Source organism: Triturus cristatus, chromosome 7 (genome assembly GCF_964204655.1).
Source record: "Triturus cristatus chromosome 7, aTriCri1.1, whole genome shotgun sequence".
NCBI classification, from domain to species: Eukaryota; Metazoa; Chordata; class Amphibia; order Caudata; family Salamandridae; genus Triturus; species Triturus cristatus.
Window position 1 is genome coordinate 278,856,933 of NC_140590.1, and position 18,278 is coordinate 278,875,210.

At 45.1% G+C, this 18,278-nt stretch overlaps 1 protein-coding gene across 9 annotated transcripts in view; it reads right to left on the reverse strand.

The window, feature by feature from the left end:
• Positions 1 to 18,278, reverse strand: part of PPFIA3 (PPFI scaffold protein A3) — a 966,668-nt gene that overhangs the window by 436,333 nt on the left and 512,057 nt on the right. For all 9 annotated transcript variants that reach the window (XM_085616258.1, XM_085616264.1, XM_085616259.1 and 6 more), the window contains one exon: positions 3,768 to 3,925. In XM_085616258.1, the coding sequence (XP_085472384.1) occupies positions 3,768 to 3,925 (158 nt within the window). The remainder of the gene's footprint in view (positions 1 to 3,767; positions 3,926 to 18,278) is intronic.

Genomic DNA, 18,278 nt, shown 5'->3' on the forward strand with positions numbered 1-18,278 from the left:
TAGAGATTCAAAGAAATATTCAAACGTATAAAGTGTGTATGTTTCTACATAAAGAAATGTGGCCCTAAAGTGAATCTGTACGTTTACATTATTTTGTTTTAAATTCCATAACACTAATCAATTTTAGGGGATGTTCCCTTCACATTCCCATCCTGACAATGCATTTATTCTTGCTCTTGACAGAAGTGCATTTGTCAACATATTCAACATGGGAAACTACATAAAAGTGATTGTGGCCACCAGCTTTCAAGCTTAAGGGTGTGCATCAATTCATGTTGATGGACCAGCCAAAAACATTCACAAAACCATCACTGGATCTAGATACACTCACAAGGAAATTCCACCAGAGTGCCAGAATGTGGCTGTGACTAAATGTTATACTTTCTAAATCTGTGCCTTCACAAATGTATTTATCTAAGATAGACCTAGGTGTGCAAATTGCTGCTAAAATAATGTGTGGCAGGTCTCTCAAGCTAAAATATTTTATTTAAATTCTCCCTGTTTAAATTGAAAATAAAATGTAAGGTATGGACTTTTTCCATTGGTTTGTAGGCATAAGACAAAGTGTGTGGTACTGGAACATATACCTCCCTGTGAGAAAATATGCATGCACTTCAAATATTTCAGGGGATGAAGCACAAGATAAAAGTTCGATTTAATAGATAATTGCTGGAGAAGCTGTGTTAAGTTAACAAAGGAAGTTATGGTTCTCCACTATTTGGGGATGTAAGGAGCTTTGTAAACTATATCTAAATTAGCGAATGGATTGAATGCGCATATAGAAGAGTAAGCAAAATGATATCCAAATAAAAGTCCAACTGAATTATTATTTTAAATTTAATGCATTGTAAATTAGAGGACATGCATGGATGATCCAACAAAATCTGTATTCCAGATGCAAAGAAGAACTACAAATGCTTTACAGACAGTAGTTGAGTTGGCTACGTCTGCAGGCAGCACAACAGTTAAACTTTAGGAAAGGGGATATGGAGTAGTTTTAGATATAATCAGGTTGGTGTATTGCTTAATATTTAGCACTCTGTCACCTGTGTGGTAGAATTTAAAAAATATATTTTTCAACAGATATCACAAAATAAAAGGGAATACACAGGGCATCAGAGTTGATGGGTTTCTTTTTGGCAACTAAATCCACTCACAAAAGATATGAATGTCTGTATGTTGTTACTCCTGTTGCATCTTACAGTACCAGGACCTGGAAAAATGCAATTGTTCTAAGTTGCAAGAGGATATTCTTGATTTTTATAAGAGATACGTTAGTATACTCTGCTTATGGGTATTGTAAGACAATTTACAAAAAGGTGATCCCCTTGAAATGTATTTGCATATATTAAAAATTAGTTTAGAGTGTACAATTAATTTGAGTACATGGCATGATCATCCGGTGACTGAATACAATTTTTTAATAGATTTGTTTAATTTGATAAAAAAAGTTTTATGTGTTTTAGGAAGACAATTATGATGAATTTCATAAACTGATGTAAATTTGATTTTTCCAATAAAATATAAAAAACTGAAAATAAGATGGGGAAGAAGGACATATATTGTGTTCTAAACCATTAGTCAGATGAACCACAATGACAGAAAATAGCAAACCAGCCTCAGGTAACGAAAATAAAGAGGTAGTCCTCCTATAAAGCTAATCAGAAGGTTAATATTTTTTTGTCTACACAGACTATGCAGATTCATTTCCATTTAAATCGATAGGCCATGTGGAAAGAGGTCTTTTTCAGAATGTTAATGCAGTCCAAAGGACGATTTAAATGTTTGGGCTTTTGGTACTTATTAAGGATGGCAGATTTATAAAAGGCTTCGGTGTAGAATCCTGCACTCTATCCGGCAAATTAGATCCAGCCTTCTACGGCAATCTTTTGTTTAGTATATCGAAGAGGAGAAAAATAGGTCAGATACCACAACTGTAGAGGTTGTGTAGTGGCTGCATTCATCACTTATTATGGCACCAGTGAAAGGCCCTTCATCAGCATCTTCTCACCTTTATTTCCTCAAAGTGTTACAGCATTCCTCCTTTATACATTGTATCTTCTCTATCTCAATTAACATGCTGCACAGGGTATACAGCGGATATTGCCCACCTCCGCTTCACTTACAACTCTGCAAAAAAACGTGTATGGGCTGTTCTCCCCTGTGTTGATTACTTGGCTGCACATACAATACAGTTTCGCTAATCTTTTCAAAGTCTGCAAAGGCCATAGATGGTCAAATCTACAACCCTTGCTTTACGTAGAAACCTATGAAACAGCATACAGTGGCTACTATCGTCTTTTGCATTTACTATGGTGTAGATGCCAATCAAGTGCTGTTCCATAATTCCACTGCTAAGATGTAGAGGGCATACATTAATCAGAGCCCTCCAGTTGCTCAACTCCTAAACTGAGTCAAATATAATGCGCCCAGTACCTAGCTACTTTACCTATCTGAGGCCACATGGTATCTCCCTCCTATTCTGCTTAACTATCTACATTGCAAAGACCATCAACAGGTCTAATGTAGAGGATTGACATGCAGAGGCTCCTTTCCGCCTTGCGACACTTATCTGAATAGGGTCACACATCATCATCTAATCCAGTGGTTCCCAAACTTTTCAGAACCACAACGCACACTTTAGAACAACAAACGTTCGCTACCCGCCAACCTGTAATTGAGATGATGCAGGGACATTTTTGAATGTAACTCAAGCATCGTATGGTAGCACACTGTCACTTACAGACAGCACATTTTCCACTAAAATGGGCAATAAATTTACACAGGCATACAGTTTTACTGATAAAACTATACATCACACAAATGATAATGTGTGGAAATCAGGTTTCTGTGAAAACTTAATCAGTTGAGCATCACAAATTGTCCCGATTTGTTATGATCCTATTAAAATATTTATTTCTAGCACACGTCAGAATTCCCAAAAACGTGCTTATGTTTTTTGCTTTCCTAGCTGTGGGATGTATACAGTTCATTTAAAAGGTATTTACATTTTGTTGTGTATTGCAAAAAAAAAAAAAAAATCATCTACAATAACCCACAATTCATTTTAAAAACTCCTCTCACTTTGGAGTCAGAGAAAGAAAAGCAAACACCAATTCACATGTTAAAAGAATAAACCAGCCTGACATTTGACCTCTGTCTTCAAATTCTGGGTTTAACTTGTCACATTTGCCAGTCTTTATTTGTTGCGCTGAATTTCACGACCCCCTGTTTGGGACACACTGCTGTGATCTCTTCTGCTATATTTCCCAAGCTGCGTGAACCATTCAGCGGCTATCCCATGTTCCTTTTTACTTACCAAGCTGCAGAGGCGACATGAAGAACTATACCTTCCTTTGATTCAATTATTCTGCTAGAGATGACAGATTGACAAATCCCCGTGTCATCTTAATTTACTTTGCAGCCAAGGGACCATACTGCTTTGTACTGTGATTTTCTATTGAGCTATGTACTATTATTGTTGCTCTTATTTGATCATTATATTGCCATCTCGACTCCCCTCTCTAATGTAAACGTTTTGTGCTCTTGGATGTCATTTATTGTGGAAAATCTCCCCTACGTCCTCTAAGTGTAAATATTGCACAGAGAGCAGCAACTAAGAACAATATCCAAGGGCCTAACCTAAAGGTTATGCTGCTCTGGAATAATGTTATTTGCCATCATTTCCCAGAAGGAGTAACCCATAACATGGCCACTGGCGACGGATTTAAAGGCTAGAAACATCCATGTAAGATCCCGGAACGCACCTGCCTCGAGACTCCCGCCCATCTTCCAGTACACTGGCCTGTAGTGCCAGCGCCTGTGTCATTCTCTCTAGACGCACAGCACGGGGTGTGAGGGGTGGCGTAGTGTCACTCTGCATCCCAGACTTTTCATCACGGGCCTCTTCTTTAGGAACGTGGTTCTGCAGGACAGACACAAATATTCTGGTGATCACCAACCACTTAACATACAGCACAAATGAACAAAGACAAACCAACAATAAGGAATGTGTGGCTACATCAAACGCCACATTAGAACAGTGATCTGAATTCCAATAATGCGTTAGACAGCTTTAAACACCCTCCTAGAAAAGAGCCCCGACTGACATGAGACTGCACTGACATACCGTGATAAAATCAGTGTCCCACTCATCATCAGTGTGTTGGCCTGCACTGAAGGCTCCACTAACACCAGTAAGGCCGGATTGGCCGTACCGGGAATCGGCTATTTCGCCGGGAGGCTGGAAGGGTCGGGGTCCGTTTTTGTTAGTGGAGGCCAGTTTTGTAGAAGTGCAGCAGTTTTAAAAGCACTGCAACGTTCCTTGTAAATTCAGCAGTTTTCAGGAAACAATAAAAGGGTCAAGTTAACTCTGACGATTAATTTAACTGCTGGAGAGAGATGGGAGTTTTGTCAAGTGGCAATTTAGACTCATCTAAGGTAGCACAGAGGGTTAATATGCCTGCTACAAAGAACGTGTAACATGCACATCAAACAACAATAGTTTATGCGCATATTCGGATACTGCTTTTGTCTCAGAAATTCTTTTGGTACTGTGCAGTTCATAAGTTACAATTGTAATCTAGCACAGTGAGCTGTGATCTGCCATCAAAGCGCTGCATGCAAGCTGTACGGGACAGGTTAGAAAGATATGTTTTTTCTATTCTTTCATTGTCCTGAAGCTGCTAAAAGAAAAGGTTTGTTCTTATCATTAGTGCCTAGCAGTATGGATGGCATGTGAATCCTACACCTTTTAGCCCCCTTTGCCTTTTGTAACATTTACTATAAGTGATTTACACATGTATGATTCATTGTCTCTGTATGTGTGTGATATAAAGTGCTCAGACACCCTTCACTGGTATGAGAGGTGCTATAAAAAAAAATACATGTTCAATAGGGGCTATGGAGAGATGAGAGGCACTGTTGGAGGGTGACAGTGAGGGAATCATTAAAGAGCCCCAAAAATAGATTGTTGTATCCTGGTGCACTGTAAGGTAATCATTTACTATGCTTTTTAAGCTAATACAATAGAATATATAATGACAAATGTGTTGTAGAATGCACATTTTTTTCCCAAATCTTCTTGGTGGGAGAACCAACCCCCCCAAACCGGAATTGTAGTGGTCAGGCTCACCACTGCACTCGCTATGCATTGTACATGGGCTGGCCTGACAACATTTGCCAGGCCTGCTTTGGGTTCCCAGTCCAGGCCTGAAACTAGGGTTCCTCTCACCAAAGCTTTTGTAATAAAGTTACTTACCTTCGATAACGATATCTCTGTAAGAAACAGTAGTAGTGATAGATTCCTTACCTTAGAATTACCCCCAGGCGTCAAACTGGATCCGGAATGTTTTCGTCAGCAGTATACCTGCGCATCGGAAGGTGGCGTCGTGCGGCTCCGCGTCCGTCATTGGTGTCAAGGTCGCCGAGATGACATCGCAGCAGCTACTTAGACGCCGCCCTCGCGCGCCGATGTCAGTTCTGTACACGACTTTCCGCGCCAGGAACGCAGAGCCATGATAGATACTGACCACTGGTTGGTGCCTTCAAACTAGGGCCCTGAAAGGGATGACCTTAACCCTAGAAATCAGTTCGCAGAACGGGGAGGATGGGTGGGGCGGTAAAGGATCTATCACTACTAATGTTTCTTACAGATATATCGTTACCGAAGGTAAGTAACTTGTTCATCTGAAAGAAACACGTAGTGGTAGACTCCTTCCCTAAGAATAGATACCCCAGCAATACCAACCCCGGTGGAGGGTCTGCGAACCAAGATCACACCAGGAAGACCCGGAGAACTGAACGGCCAAAGAAGCTGTCTCTTCGGACTTGGCTGTCCAAGCAATAATGTTTAGTAAAAATGTGCGGCGATGCCCACGTAGCTGCCGGACAGATGTCTTGTAAGGGGACACCACGTCTCAACGCCGTAGTGGCAGCCATCGCAATGGTGGAATGGGCGCGCAACGGAGGCTCCTTCTTTGCCAGAGAATAACAGGCTTTAATACACAAGTTGACCCATCGGGAGATAGTCCGCTTGTGTACGGCCCGACCTTTCTTGGCGCCAACGTAGCCAACAAAGAGCTGGTCATCCACCCGGAACTGTTGTGTGCGGTTCAGGTAAAATGAGAGCGCATGTTTTGGGTCCAGACGGTGGAGCCGCTCTTCCTCTCTAGAAGGATGCGGAGGCGGAAAGAAGGTGGGCAAAGGAATGGTTTGCCCGATGTGAAAAGCCGTGACAACTTTTGGCAGAAAGGATGGATGGGTTCTGAGCACAACTTTGTCCGGATGGACAGACAGAAAGGGAGGTTTACAAGAAAGAGCCTGGAGCTCACTCACTCGCCTAGCGGAGGTGATGGCAACCAGGAAAGCAGTCTTCAAAGTTAAGAGACGTAGAGGACAGTTGTGAAGAGGCTCAAAGGGAGCGCACATCAAATATGTGAGAACCAGGTTCAAGTCCCACTGCGGCATCACAAAAGGAATAGGAGGGAAAAGGTCAGTAATGCCTTTGAGGAATCTATTTACAAAAGGGGACTTGAAAAGAGAGGGCTGAAAGAGGGGCAGAAAGGGGATCCATAGCCTTTGTTGTGCACCATGCAACAAATGTATTCCACCTGCAGGCGTATACCAACTTAGTGGAGGGACGCCTGGCTGCCAGAATGACATTACAAACTTCAGGAGGCAAGTCAAAGAATCAACTGCCGTCGCTCAATCTCCCGCGAGTCCTTAAAACGTTCCAACGCACTATCTGCCTTGTTGCCAAAAAGGCGAATGCCATCAAAGGGCATGTCCATTAGAGTGTTCTGGACATCCCCCAAGAAGCCAGTAGTCCTCAGCCAGGTATGGCGGCGGAGCGCCATCGTGGAAATCGCCCTGCCCGGTGAGTTGGCGGTGGCAAGGCCACATCGTATTGTGAACTTTGCTGCATCTTTCCCTTCAGCAATAGCTTTGGAGAGCACTGTCCGGGCCTCCTCCGGACACTGAGGCAGCACCTGCGCCACCGTATCCCACACAGAGTGGGAATAACGGCCCAAGAGGCAAGCGGTGTTCACAGACAGCAGCCCTGAACTGGGGGAAGAAAAAATCTTCTTCCCAAACTGTTCCAGTCTCTTGGATTCCCTATCCGAAGGTGTGGTAGGGAAGGTGCTTTGGGACGTTGAGGCTTGAACAACCAAGCTCACAGGAGTGGAGTGTTGGGAGAGAAAGAGGGGGTCGCCCGGGGCTGGGTGATGGCGTCGGGCCACGTTCCTCTCCACAGAAACCCCTGTGTTGGGCCTGGACCAGGTGCCCATAAGAACGTCCGAAAGTGCATCATTAAAGGGCAGCAGTGGCTCCACAGAGGTAGCCACCGGCTGAAGCACTTCTGTCAGGAGGTTAGTCCTGACGGCCACTGTAGGGAGTACGAGGTGGAGAGCCTCGGCCGCCCTACGCAACACCACTGCGTAACTCGCACCCTCCTCCGTAGCCACAGTAGAAGGAGTTAGCATGCCAAGGTCAGGAGAGGTGTCAAGACCGCTGGCATCCCCCAAATCCTCAACCCAGTCCAGGTTAAACTCACACTGTGCTGTGAGAGGGTTCTCAGACCCCTTCCAGTCCTCCCCTTCCTCCGAAGGCTGTGGAACAGGCCAAAAATACAGAGGCTGGACATAGGGGTAGAAAGGCTACATCGGCGTCGGAATTGGCATGGAGCGACGCAATTCCGGTGCCTTGTCCACGTCAGGGCTGAAACCGGGGACGACGTCGTCTGGGGGCACGGGCGACGTCGGGAGTGGTGCCGGTGGGGTCGACTTGGTGGAGGTGTTACGAGGTCAACAGGCCTGGATCCTTGGGGGTCCTGCGGCGCCGGGGCCAGAGCTGACAGCGACGTCAGACCCAGAACCGCCGACAGTGAAGGGCGAGGACCACCAGTCGGGTCCGCGGGGCCCGATGACGCGCCGGCGGGGCCAGACGGCTCATTGAGGTGGGCCATGGCTGACAGAAATTCCTGTAGCTGGGCCGGAGTCACCGGGAAAGGCGGGTAGGCCGACGGTGACACCGGAGGCTCCACCGGAGCCGCGGGGGAGGCACCACCCGCACCCTCAGACGCGTTGCGCGAGGGGAAGTCGGTGAGCGATGGCGCTTCTTCGACTTCTTGTTATGCTTCGTCTTACCTGACCCAGAGTGTGAAGACTTTGAACCTGAAGAACAATGGTGATGGCTCCGCGACAGGTCCCTCGACCTCCCACAGGACCGGGACCTTAAGTGGCGTGGAGCCGACTGCCGGACTTCAAGCAACCACTGGGACCACTCCCGCAAAGTCTTCGGCGCCTTGGCCCAGCAGTCGGGGCACGACTTGGGGTTGTAGTCACGCAGCAGAGACACACAATGTGCGGGTCCGTCACCGACATCATTCGATGACAGTCCGCCCAGGACTGGAAACAGGGCATGCCTACGGCACCAGGAGACGATCAACTCGAAAAAGAAGAGACAAAAGGCCTAAAAAAAACTCAGTCAAAAAGTGACTGGGGGTACCGCTCTCTCCGGATCTGCGCTTGCTGGCGTGGAAAAAGAAAGAGCTGGCATCAGCGTGCGAGGGCGGCGGCTAAGTAGCTGCCGTGACGTCATCTCGCCAACCACAACGGCAACGACGGACGCGGAGACGCACAACGCCACCTTCCGACGCACAGGGGCACTGCAGACGAAAACTTTCCGGATCCAGTCTGACGCCTCGGGGGTAATTCTAAGGTAAGGAATCTATCACTACGTGTTTCTTTCAGATACATTTGCTACAAAGAAGGATTGCAGGAATATTGTGTGAGTCAGTTCTCTTCCTTCCTTCCTAGAGACCTTGGCACTACAATGCTTTGCTTCAGCAGTTTTTGAGAGAAATCATAATATTCTGGGCAAATTACCTTGTGCCTTTATTTTAAAATATTTGTAGCAGCAATATATGTAACAGTTTGAAGTATAAATATGTGTGATGTAAAAAGAAAAGTTTATTTAGCAGTAACAATAGTTTTGCAGCTTGAAGTCTTTTCTGGATTCAACTGCTATGCATCATTTTGTCATCTAGTGGTTGGGTCTGTAAATGTTCTATTTTTCCCACCTATTTTCTTTAGGTGGTTAACTTTTAGTTGGGTATAGCCATTCCCCTATGACATCAGACATACACCCACAATGCCCCAGTGCATGTTTGCCATCTTCAGGTTTTGTTTTTCCACTTCTTGGTAACCTGTACTGTCTTCAGGCGTATTCTCTACTTTGATGTATTATCCTCTTACATTTTGCCTAAACTCACTTATCTTCTTTGGGGAGACAGAAGGATTGCATGGGAATTCAAATAGGTATCTTTTCTCTTCTGCAGCTTGAATCTTTTCTAGTGTAGCTTTGTTCTTTCTAATCGAGTGTGCTTTTGGTTTGCTATCCAACCTTTTCCTCGCTAGTCCATAGCATGTTCGTATGGTCTGCACTATCCATTATGTCATCTGTTTGATGGTGAAAAATGAAATGAAGAATTGATTCCCTTTCTTACACAGTTTTGTTTTGCAGAGTTACCTCTCTCCTGTCATCTAGTGCGTACAGTGATTTCTCTGCCTGCGACTTTGGCTGCTGGAAAAGAGCTGGTAAATGTATTAATTGATAAGTGGAAGTGAAATACCACTTAGGAGAGAACTGTGAGTTCTTCCTCATGACCAACCTATATCCTTTTGTATTTGTGGGTAGGGATACTGTGCTATGAGTGCTTGCATTTTATTAACTCTGCATAGTGAAGCGATGGCAATCATGAATCTAGTCTTTATTGTCCTGCTTTGTGCAGAACCTCGAATGGCACCTTCATTACCTGTGTTAGCACTAGGCGATGGTTCCACATGAATGTGTGTGCTGACCTAGGCCTGGCAATCCTTATTAACCCCTTGAAGAATATTTTGATGGCTCATAGTTAAGAGGCTTCTTCTAGTAATTCCTCAGCTATATGCAAATTTCGCTGACAGATGTACCTTGTTGGATATGTATGACAGATTTATGTCTAGCAAGTGAGTTATGTACCTATTATGGGGGTGCCCCTTCTCAGACTGTGCTTCCTCTGTCAGACTGTGGGTTAATTTCTCTTTCCTGCACCAGTGGATGGCTCTGCTCCATTTGGCTGCATAACAATTGCATGTTGTTGGGCTCCTACTCTGCCTTAATACTTCAATGGTATAGTAGGCCTTGGTGACCAAAATCAAATTCCTCAGGAGGCATGCTGCTAGGCTGAAGCTCGCTGGTTCTGGGTGGCATACCTATTCCTATTGTATTATCAACAGGCTCTTAGTGACTGATAACTTTATTACTCACACGTGTACCACCTCCACAAGATCTGAAAACCATGTTTGTCTGGCCCACTGTGAAAATCTTCATACTGGTTGTCTGTCTGCATTTGCTTATCATTAGAGGTATCAGTGGAATCGGGGAAATGCATATGCAACGGTCCCTGACCAGTCTAAAGACAGGGCATTCCTTCAAGACAGGTGGGGTAGGTATCTCAAAGCAAAGTCTTGGCATTTTTCATTTGCATGGGTTGCAAACAGGGCTATCTCTGGCGCTCCCCACCATTCGAATATGTTAGTACTACCTCTTGGTCTAGTTTCCAAACACGCGAAATGTCTGCTTGACTGCTTTATTTGTCTGTGTCTATGGTTTTGTATGCATGGCAAATACCTGTGATATGCTTCTCTGTATTGCCCAATTACATAATTCCTCTGCTAGTTTGGAGAGGACATATGATGTGGTTCCCCCTTGTTTATTTGGGCAGAACACCTGTAGTTGTCTTGACCGTTTGGATCTGCTCCACTCTCCCCTTGATGTGTCTATGAAAGTCTTCCAGCACGAGTGCCTTGAGTTCTAGCACATTTATGCGCTGGACTGCTTCTTGAGAGTTCCATTGACCCCCTGATGTTCAGTTTGGTCACATATACCCCTAGCATTTCAAGTGAGCTGCAATAACTGCAAGAAATCCTGTAAACACTGACAGTGATTTTATTCCAAATAGAACACTATTTTATTCTATGGAATTCTATGGCAGGACCGGAGGCTTCGATTATGCTTTCTCTATCTTTACTACTCCAAAACAGTAAACAATAAATAAAGAAAAAAAACTGTAAAACACAACTACATATCCCACGCGGCTTTGAACCACGCCTCCTCCTCAGCAGCCCACCAATAGTATACAGGCATAACCTACAAAACAGTGAGGCACCATCTTGACTGCCTTTCTTTACTGCTCCACAGTCAAGATAAGTGCCTCTGTCGTTACTTCAGCATACATATGTCTCAGCACTGTGTTTTTTGCCTATTTCTGATGGTGTACTTGTTTGGGGACCGCATCGAGAAAGACACTGGGAAGTTTGTGAATACTTTTGCTTCCCTTGACAAGGCCCAATCCTCCTTTAAAAAGGTATGCAATCCCCTTTTTGGATTGGCCGGCTGAGGAACAGGACGTTTGGCCAGCCGCTTTCACCAGCACGGTCCTCAAAGAGAGTTTGTTCAACGAGGCTGAAGCTACGGGCAAAAGAGGTATCAACAGGTGTACTCACACCTCCAATAGTGTATCCTCAGGTAACAAAACCTTCTTTTCTTTCAAATCTTCCACTGGGGGGGCAGATTGTGCAATTTCGTTCACAACTAGACCCTGCTTTCAACAGACTATTGGGTGTTGGACATGGTTCAGGGGTACCATATAGAACTTGCTCATAGACCTGTTCAGAATTCCCTCGCTCCTCTTCTTCATTTTTCCCAACGGGCCATGTCTTTCATAGATTCTGAAATTCTGGAACATTGGTCAAAGCAAGCCATTGCTTCCACCTGCCCACATCCCGTATGTGTCTGTAGCAATGTGTTTCTGGTTCAGAAAAAAGATGGTGGTCAAATACTGGTCCTCAACCTCAGAGAATTAAACCCTTGGGTAATGTACCTCCATTTCAAGATGGAGGGTATTCACCTCATGAGAGATCTCCTCCAAGGGAAGAATTGGATGGTGCATCTCAAAGATGCCTACCTCTCAGTTCTGATTTTTGCCCCACACCAACGTTATCTGGAATTCCAGTGGCACGATCACTGGTACGAGTACCTGACCCTTCCATTTGGACTCTCATCGGCCCCATGGGCATTCACGAAGTTTGTAAAACCTGTGGTGGAAAGTCTGAGAGAGAGGAGTATTCGCATGATTGTCTATTTAGACAACATAATTCTCCTGGCACAAGACAAGGATCAATTCTTGATTCACCTGTCTTTGGCGGTGTCCATGCTGCAGGATTTAGGGTTTGTGATCACCTCCAAGAAATCCATGAGGATTCCCTCTTAGCAGATAGAATTATTTGGGTTTCAGGTAGACTGTCAGGGCTCAGCTTCTTCTCCCTGCCCCGAAAGTGAAATCTATCAAACGGGAATTGAAGTCGACTCTATCCGTCCGAGTGGTGTCTTTGAGAACCCTGGCTCAGATTGTGCCATGTCTGTCTATCGACGGTGAAGAGCAATTGCTCCATTCTTCTTCAGATGGGCAATGTCTCATTGGTTCAATACATCAACAGATTGGGGGTACCAGGTCACACCTTCTCGTGAAAATCGTCAGGGACTTTTGCCATCTCTGCCTCTCACAGAAGATTATGATGATGGCGAAATATTTTCCCAGCAAGGACAACCTGGTAGCGGATTGGAACTCCAGATTTCTGGTGAACTGCAGCGTCTGGAAGCTACATCCTGGAGTTTTCCGGAAAGTCATATCCCTGGGTTTGTTTCAAGTGATCTGTTAGCATCATGTCTGAAAGCTCAACAGAAGGATTTTTACAGTTGGAGACTGGATCCAATGGCCCTAGCAACGGATGCTTTTCTGATGTACTATGCGTTCCCGCCCTTTGCCATGATTCCGAGGGTTGCGGCCCCAAGCCAGATGCCAGTAGGCGTCCCTTGTACTGATTTCCCCTATCTGAAAGATGCAACCTTGGTTCCCATCTCTTCTGGAGATGTCAGCGGCCCTCCCCATTCTTCACCTTGTAGTCCCATATCGTCTTAGACCCAGTGGGCTCCCCCCATACTCTTCTCTTCCAAGGCCAATTGACATTTATGGCTTGGAAAATAATGGGAGACATGGCCAGGTTGAAGGTATTTCAACAGCAGCTGCCGCGTTTATACAGCAAGCTTTGGCTCCTTCACCCACAAACTATATTCTTCTGCATGGAAGGGATGGGTTGGTTGGTGCCTTCAACGGGAGGTGGATCCCGTGGGATCAGTTAAAGAATGTTCTCAATTTCCTTTCTGAGTGTGCGGAGTCTAGATTATGTTACAGTCCAGTAAATAATTTCAGGTCAGCTTTATCAGCTGGGTATGAACTCATTGATGGCAACCCAGTAGGTATGCACCCTCTGGTGTGTAAACTGCTAAAAAGTATCAGGGTGGCAAACCCTCCTTAAGCCTCGATACTCACAATTGTAGGATGTGAACAGCGTTTTGTCACTTCTTGATTCCTGGCCATATAACTCTGAGTTGTCTTTGAAACAGATTTCTGCAAAATTGACTATGTTTTAATGTTTAAATTTGTGTTGCAGTTGTCGGATGTAAAGGACCTTGACTTAGGAGGCAGGTTGCTCTCGCCTGATTGTGTTTCTTTTCTTATCTCTAAAAGGACGAAGACTATGTCCCGGGCTGTTGATTATCCGGCTTTTCCAAATTGTGTGTGGTGAGATGTTTGAATGTTTATTAAGAACGCACTTTGTCTCAGAGCTGACCCCCTTGATAATCTGTTGTTGGGCAGTCAAAAACCATTTAAACTGGTTTCTGCTACGACCTTGGCCCAATGGGTCCAATGGATCATGGCTGAAGATGGCATCAATGTGTCTGCTTATGGGGCTCATTCTGCTAAGTGAGCCATAGCTTCCAAAGCGGTGGCGTTGGGACCCAGGTTGGAGGATATTCTACAGGTCGCTGGTTGGCCCTCTCATTCTGTGCTCAAAGTTTTTTGTTACAAACCTATTGTATATGCTTCTTCTGTTGTGGTTTGTCAGCTTTAAACCAGCATAATCAGAGCCTCCGGTCCTGCCACAGAATAGAAAATTGTCAAGCATTTGCAACAAGAATTTTAGATTCCATTAAGGACACAGAGGCGAGGATTATCCCCCCCATTGGGACAGGTAAGCTGTGTTGTTTCACTAATTTAACATACATGTTTTACATCATGACAGTTACTGTCCTTTGTCCGCCCTTGTGACTCAGGGTTGTGACTGGGTTATGGATCAGGATTCATTCATTTCTTTCGATCTCCGGCTCCAATCAAAAACAGGATTGAAACATCCTTGAGCTGCTGTTCCTTTGGGGCTCTGATCACGTACAATACCGAAGTGCCATGGAGCTGCAAGCCCGTTTGGATATCCGTGTTTTTCTGGACTTCGGTAACTCTACATTGATTGGCTCCATGTCCGGTGGTTTGTTCCTGTTATGGACTTTGGTTTCACTTATAAATGGGACTACTATTAACCCCTTCAGCGCGGCGGGAATTCCCCCGCGGTGCTGAAGGGTTCGAGCGCGGGCGGGGCCATGACGGAACGGTTCCGTCATGAGCACAGCGCAACCGATGCTCATGACGGAACCGTTCCGTCATGGGCATGGAAGGGGTTAAAGCCAAGAAAGAGGCAGTCAAGATGGAGGCTCACTTTTTTGTTTGTTATGCCTGTATACTAATGGTGGGCTGTTGAATAGGCATGATTCAAAGCCTAGTGGGATATGTAGTTGTATTTTACTGGTTTTTTTTTTGGACTGCTGTTTTGGAGTAGTAAAGAAAGAGAAAGCATAATCCTTGCCACCGTGTCCTTAACAGAATCTAAAATTCTTGCCGCAAATGCCAGAAAATATTCTATTGTTTACAATAAACATAAAATATTTCTTGTACCTGCTATTCATCGGGATATGGAAGTAGGCGTCCTTGAGGTCTGTGTTCACCATGTCATCCCCCGTCTACATCATCTTGCCTTCCTGGATCACAGCTTTTGCCCTCTTTTTCTGATGGGCAAAACATGTTCCTTCAAGTTTTCTATCTTCTTCCCCCTCACTGATGTGCATACCAAAGGAGTTAGAACTTTCTTTTTATAACTACATTGCAAACCAAGATCATTTGGGTGTGATGGTCTCGAAAGGTATGGGTCAATGCCTTCTTCTAGTGATCTGTATCCAGGTCCTGCCATCCCTCTTCTGCTGTCACTGATGTGTCCCGCATATTATGGTGATTGTGCCTCCATCTTATAGATGCGCTCTTGCTCTTCCCCTTGAGGTTCAGGAGGTGCTGTTGGTTCTAATTCTACCTGTTCTTTCTTTAGAGTCCTCTGTTCTCACAGGGATCCTAAACTCATTGTGATCATCGTTAAACCTCTTCTTTTGTAATAGAACCACAATTTCAGCCTGCAGCCGATGCATTTTTTTTCAACTTTGCTATGACCTTGTTCAGCAATGTGTGGGCGTTGGTGGTGGTGAGAGGGGGTGGGGTTGGGGGTCTTCCTCTGCAGGGTTATACTGTCATTCCCCTTCAAATCCTTTTGAAGCAGAGTCCAAGTTTGAAGGTTTTTCCACCAATGTTTTCATTGAGTTTCGACATCTGGGTACTTTGGTCTTTGATTTCCCTTTGACTTCCGTCAGTTTCGTTTCATAAGTGTTTTCACAGACTTGGAATCTAAGAATTTTAGCTCCATCTCACTACGGCACTTAGACATTGTGGGACATTGTTTCTTTGTATGCGCTGTGACTCAAGACACTTCTTCTTTCCCAATGTCAATTTCTTCGATGTAGGACCTCTTCCCCAGTGCTACTATGGCTTCCTCAAACCTTTCTTCATCTTTCAACAGTCCAAGCTCCTTGGTTTTTGACTGCAACACCTGCATAGTGTAACCACCTTTCTTTCTCCCTTACTTTAAGAGTTCTAGGGAGAAACTCCTTGCAAGCCTTACACCCATTGGTCTCATGGTTTTTGAGTAGGCAAAGGTGGCTTTCTTTTTGTTAATTGTTCTGGGCAACTTTAGGATTAGCCTTACATCCATAGGACTCATGGTTCTTGGGTATGCAAAGGCTGCTTTCTTTGTGTTAAGTGTTCTGGCCAACTTTAGGATGGCACTGGGCAAAATCTAAAGGGGGAATTTTTAATGTCTTAGAAAAACTCCCACATCCCAAACGCACATTCTCTGACTTAAATGGTCGCAGCACAAATGAAAACCCTGCTACTTCAATGTTTTTTAGTGTCTTTTAGTTTCCTTCATTGTTTGATGTACACTTTGAATAATTCCTGCTCTTTTTCAGTGTTTCCTTGCTCTCTTTCCGCACTATCCTCAGTGGTCTATACCTTGAAGGTCTGGACCATGCTTCGGAAACAAACGGCCCCAAAAATAATGTGAAGGACTGTGGAGGTATGTTTAACATCATATAGGGATGGCTATACCCACCCATAATAATAATAAATGAGCTTGTAAAGCACCTGGTTACACTAACTAGTGTGTCCCTGCGCTGCAGCGTACTTGGCCCACTCTGTAACAGTAAAACTAAGCATGGGTGAGTCTATATCTCGAAGAGCCATGTTTTTCGTTTTTTCCGGAAGGAGTTTTCTGCTGGTTCCATCCGGAGAGCATAAGGGAGGGTGCTCCAGTGTTTAGCGGCTAGGTAGCGAAATGATCTACCACCCATTCTTGCACTTTTGATTACTGGGATTTTAACCTGCCCCATCCCCAGGGACTGCAGGGCCCTAGTGGGAGTATAAGGTGACATTAGTCTATGTAAGTAGCTAGGTCCCTTTCCCTGCAGTATGCGATGACTGGTACACAAGGCCTTAAAGGGATTCTATCCCTCACTGGGAGCCAGTGCAGGGCAGATCGGGCATTCTTGAATGAGGCTCTCCTGGAGAGCATCAGAACAAGGCGAGCCACCGCGTTCTGAATGCATTGTTTTTTTTGTTTTTTTTAAACTCTTTTTATTAACCTTTTGAATTCCAACCAGTACTGCCATACCATAGCGTTCGTCACAACGTACATTACATCTTTCTCGATTACAACTGTATCTTACGTTAAAGACCCCGTTCAATTTTCTCATTGCGTTTGCACCCGTCACTTTAACCGCACCATCACATCCCACTTCGGAGCTCGTTATACACACCCCTACTAGTCAGAATTGTCTGATTGGGATTCTTCCTGCGGAGGATCGCAGATGTTACCCCGATATAGATTCCACTTCCCCCATATCTTACTCCATTTTTTGGGGCAGCCTCTGTGTATGTAGACTGATTTTTCGGTTACCATTAGTTCGTCCATACCATTACACCATTTTCAGAGTGTCGGGGCTTGCCTGGCTCCCCACTGCTGCGCTATATCTCTTTTTGCTAAGGCCATCCCTAGTGCTACCCATGTTTGTACCGTCTGAGTAATGTCCGCTGCTTCCCAGACATTCAAGATGCATCCCCTCGGTTCAGGAACCAGTGCTATACCTGTCACCTGCGCCACCGTGCGCATTATTGCTTTCCAATAGTTCTGGATGTCGACACATTGCCATATTATGTGCCAGAACGTGCCCTGTTCCCCGCACTGTCTAATGCAAAGCGGCGTGTCGGCTCTATGCAATTTATGCAGTAGTGTCCTGGTGTAGTAAGTGCGGTGCAGTATCTTCAGTTGTATCAATTTAAATCGAGCCGAAATCGCCACTTCTCTGGGGGATGCCAACGCTTCCTGCCAGTCCGTCTCATCCAGCTCCCCAACGTCAGTCTCCGATCTAGCTTTTAGGGTTTGTGTAGGGTCTGGTTGGTTATTTATGATTTTTTTGTATGTGAGTGATATAGCTTTCTTCGTCATATGGTCAGTAAGGAGCCTGTCCTCGAGGGGTGAGGAATCCGGCAATTTTGTGCCTTGTGGTATGAGTGCTGTTAGTGCATGCCTTATTTGTAAGTATCTGAACCTCTCCGTGTCAGCCAATCCATAGCTCTCTTGCAGCTGCGTGAATGTGACGGTCTCCCCCTTTTTCCACAGGTCCCCCACCCTCGAAATACCGATCAGGTCCCATTGTCGGAAACCCTTCGTGTTCTTGAGCTTCCCTAGTTTGTTTGTATCCCAGAGTGGTGTCGCCTGCGTGATGACTCCTTCCCACCCCATAGCCCTCTGGACTTCATGCTAGATCCTGATTGTATGTGCTGTAGGACCTATGAGATGTTTGTGCTGATTGGTGTTGTACAATATTCCCATAAGATTGTCTGCACCCAGCAGATGCCTATCCATGCGATAGGCCGGGTCCGCCTGAACCGCGTGAAGCCA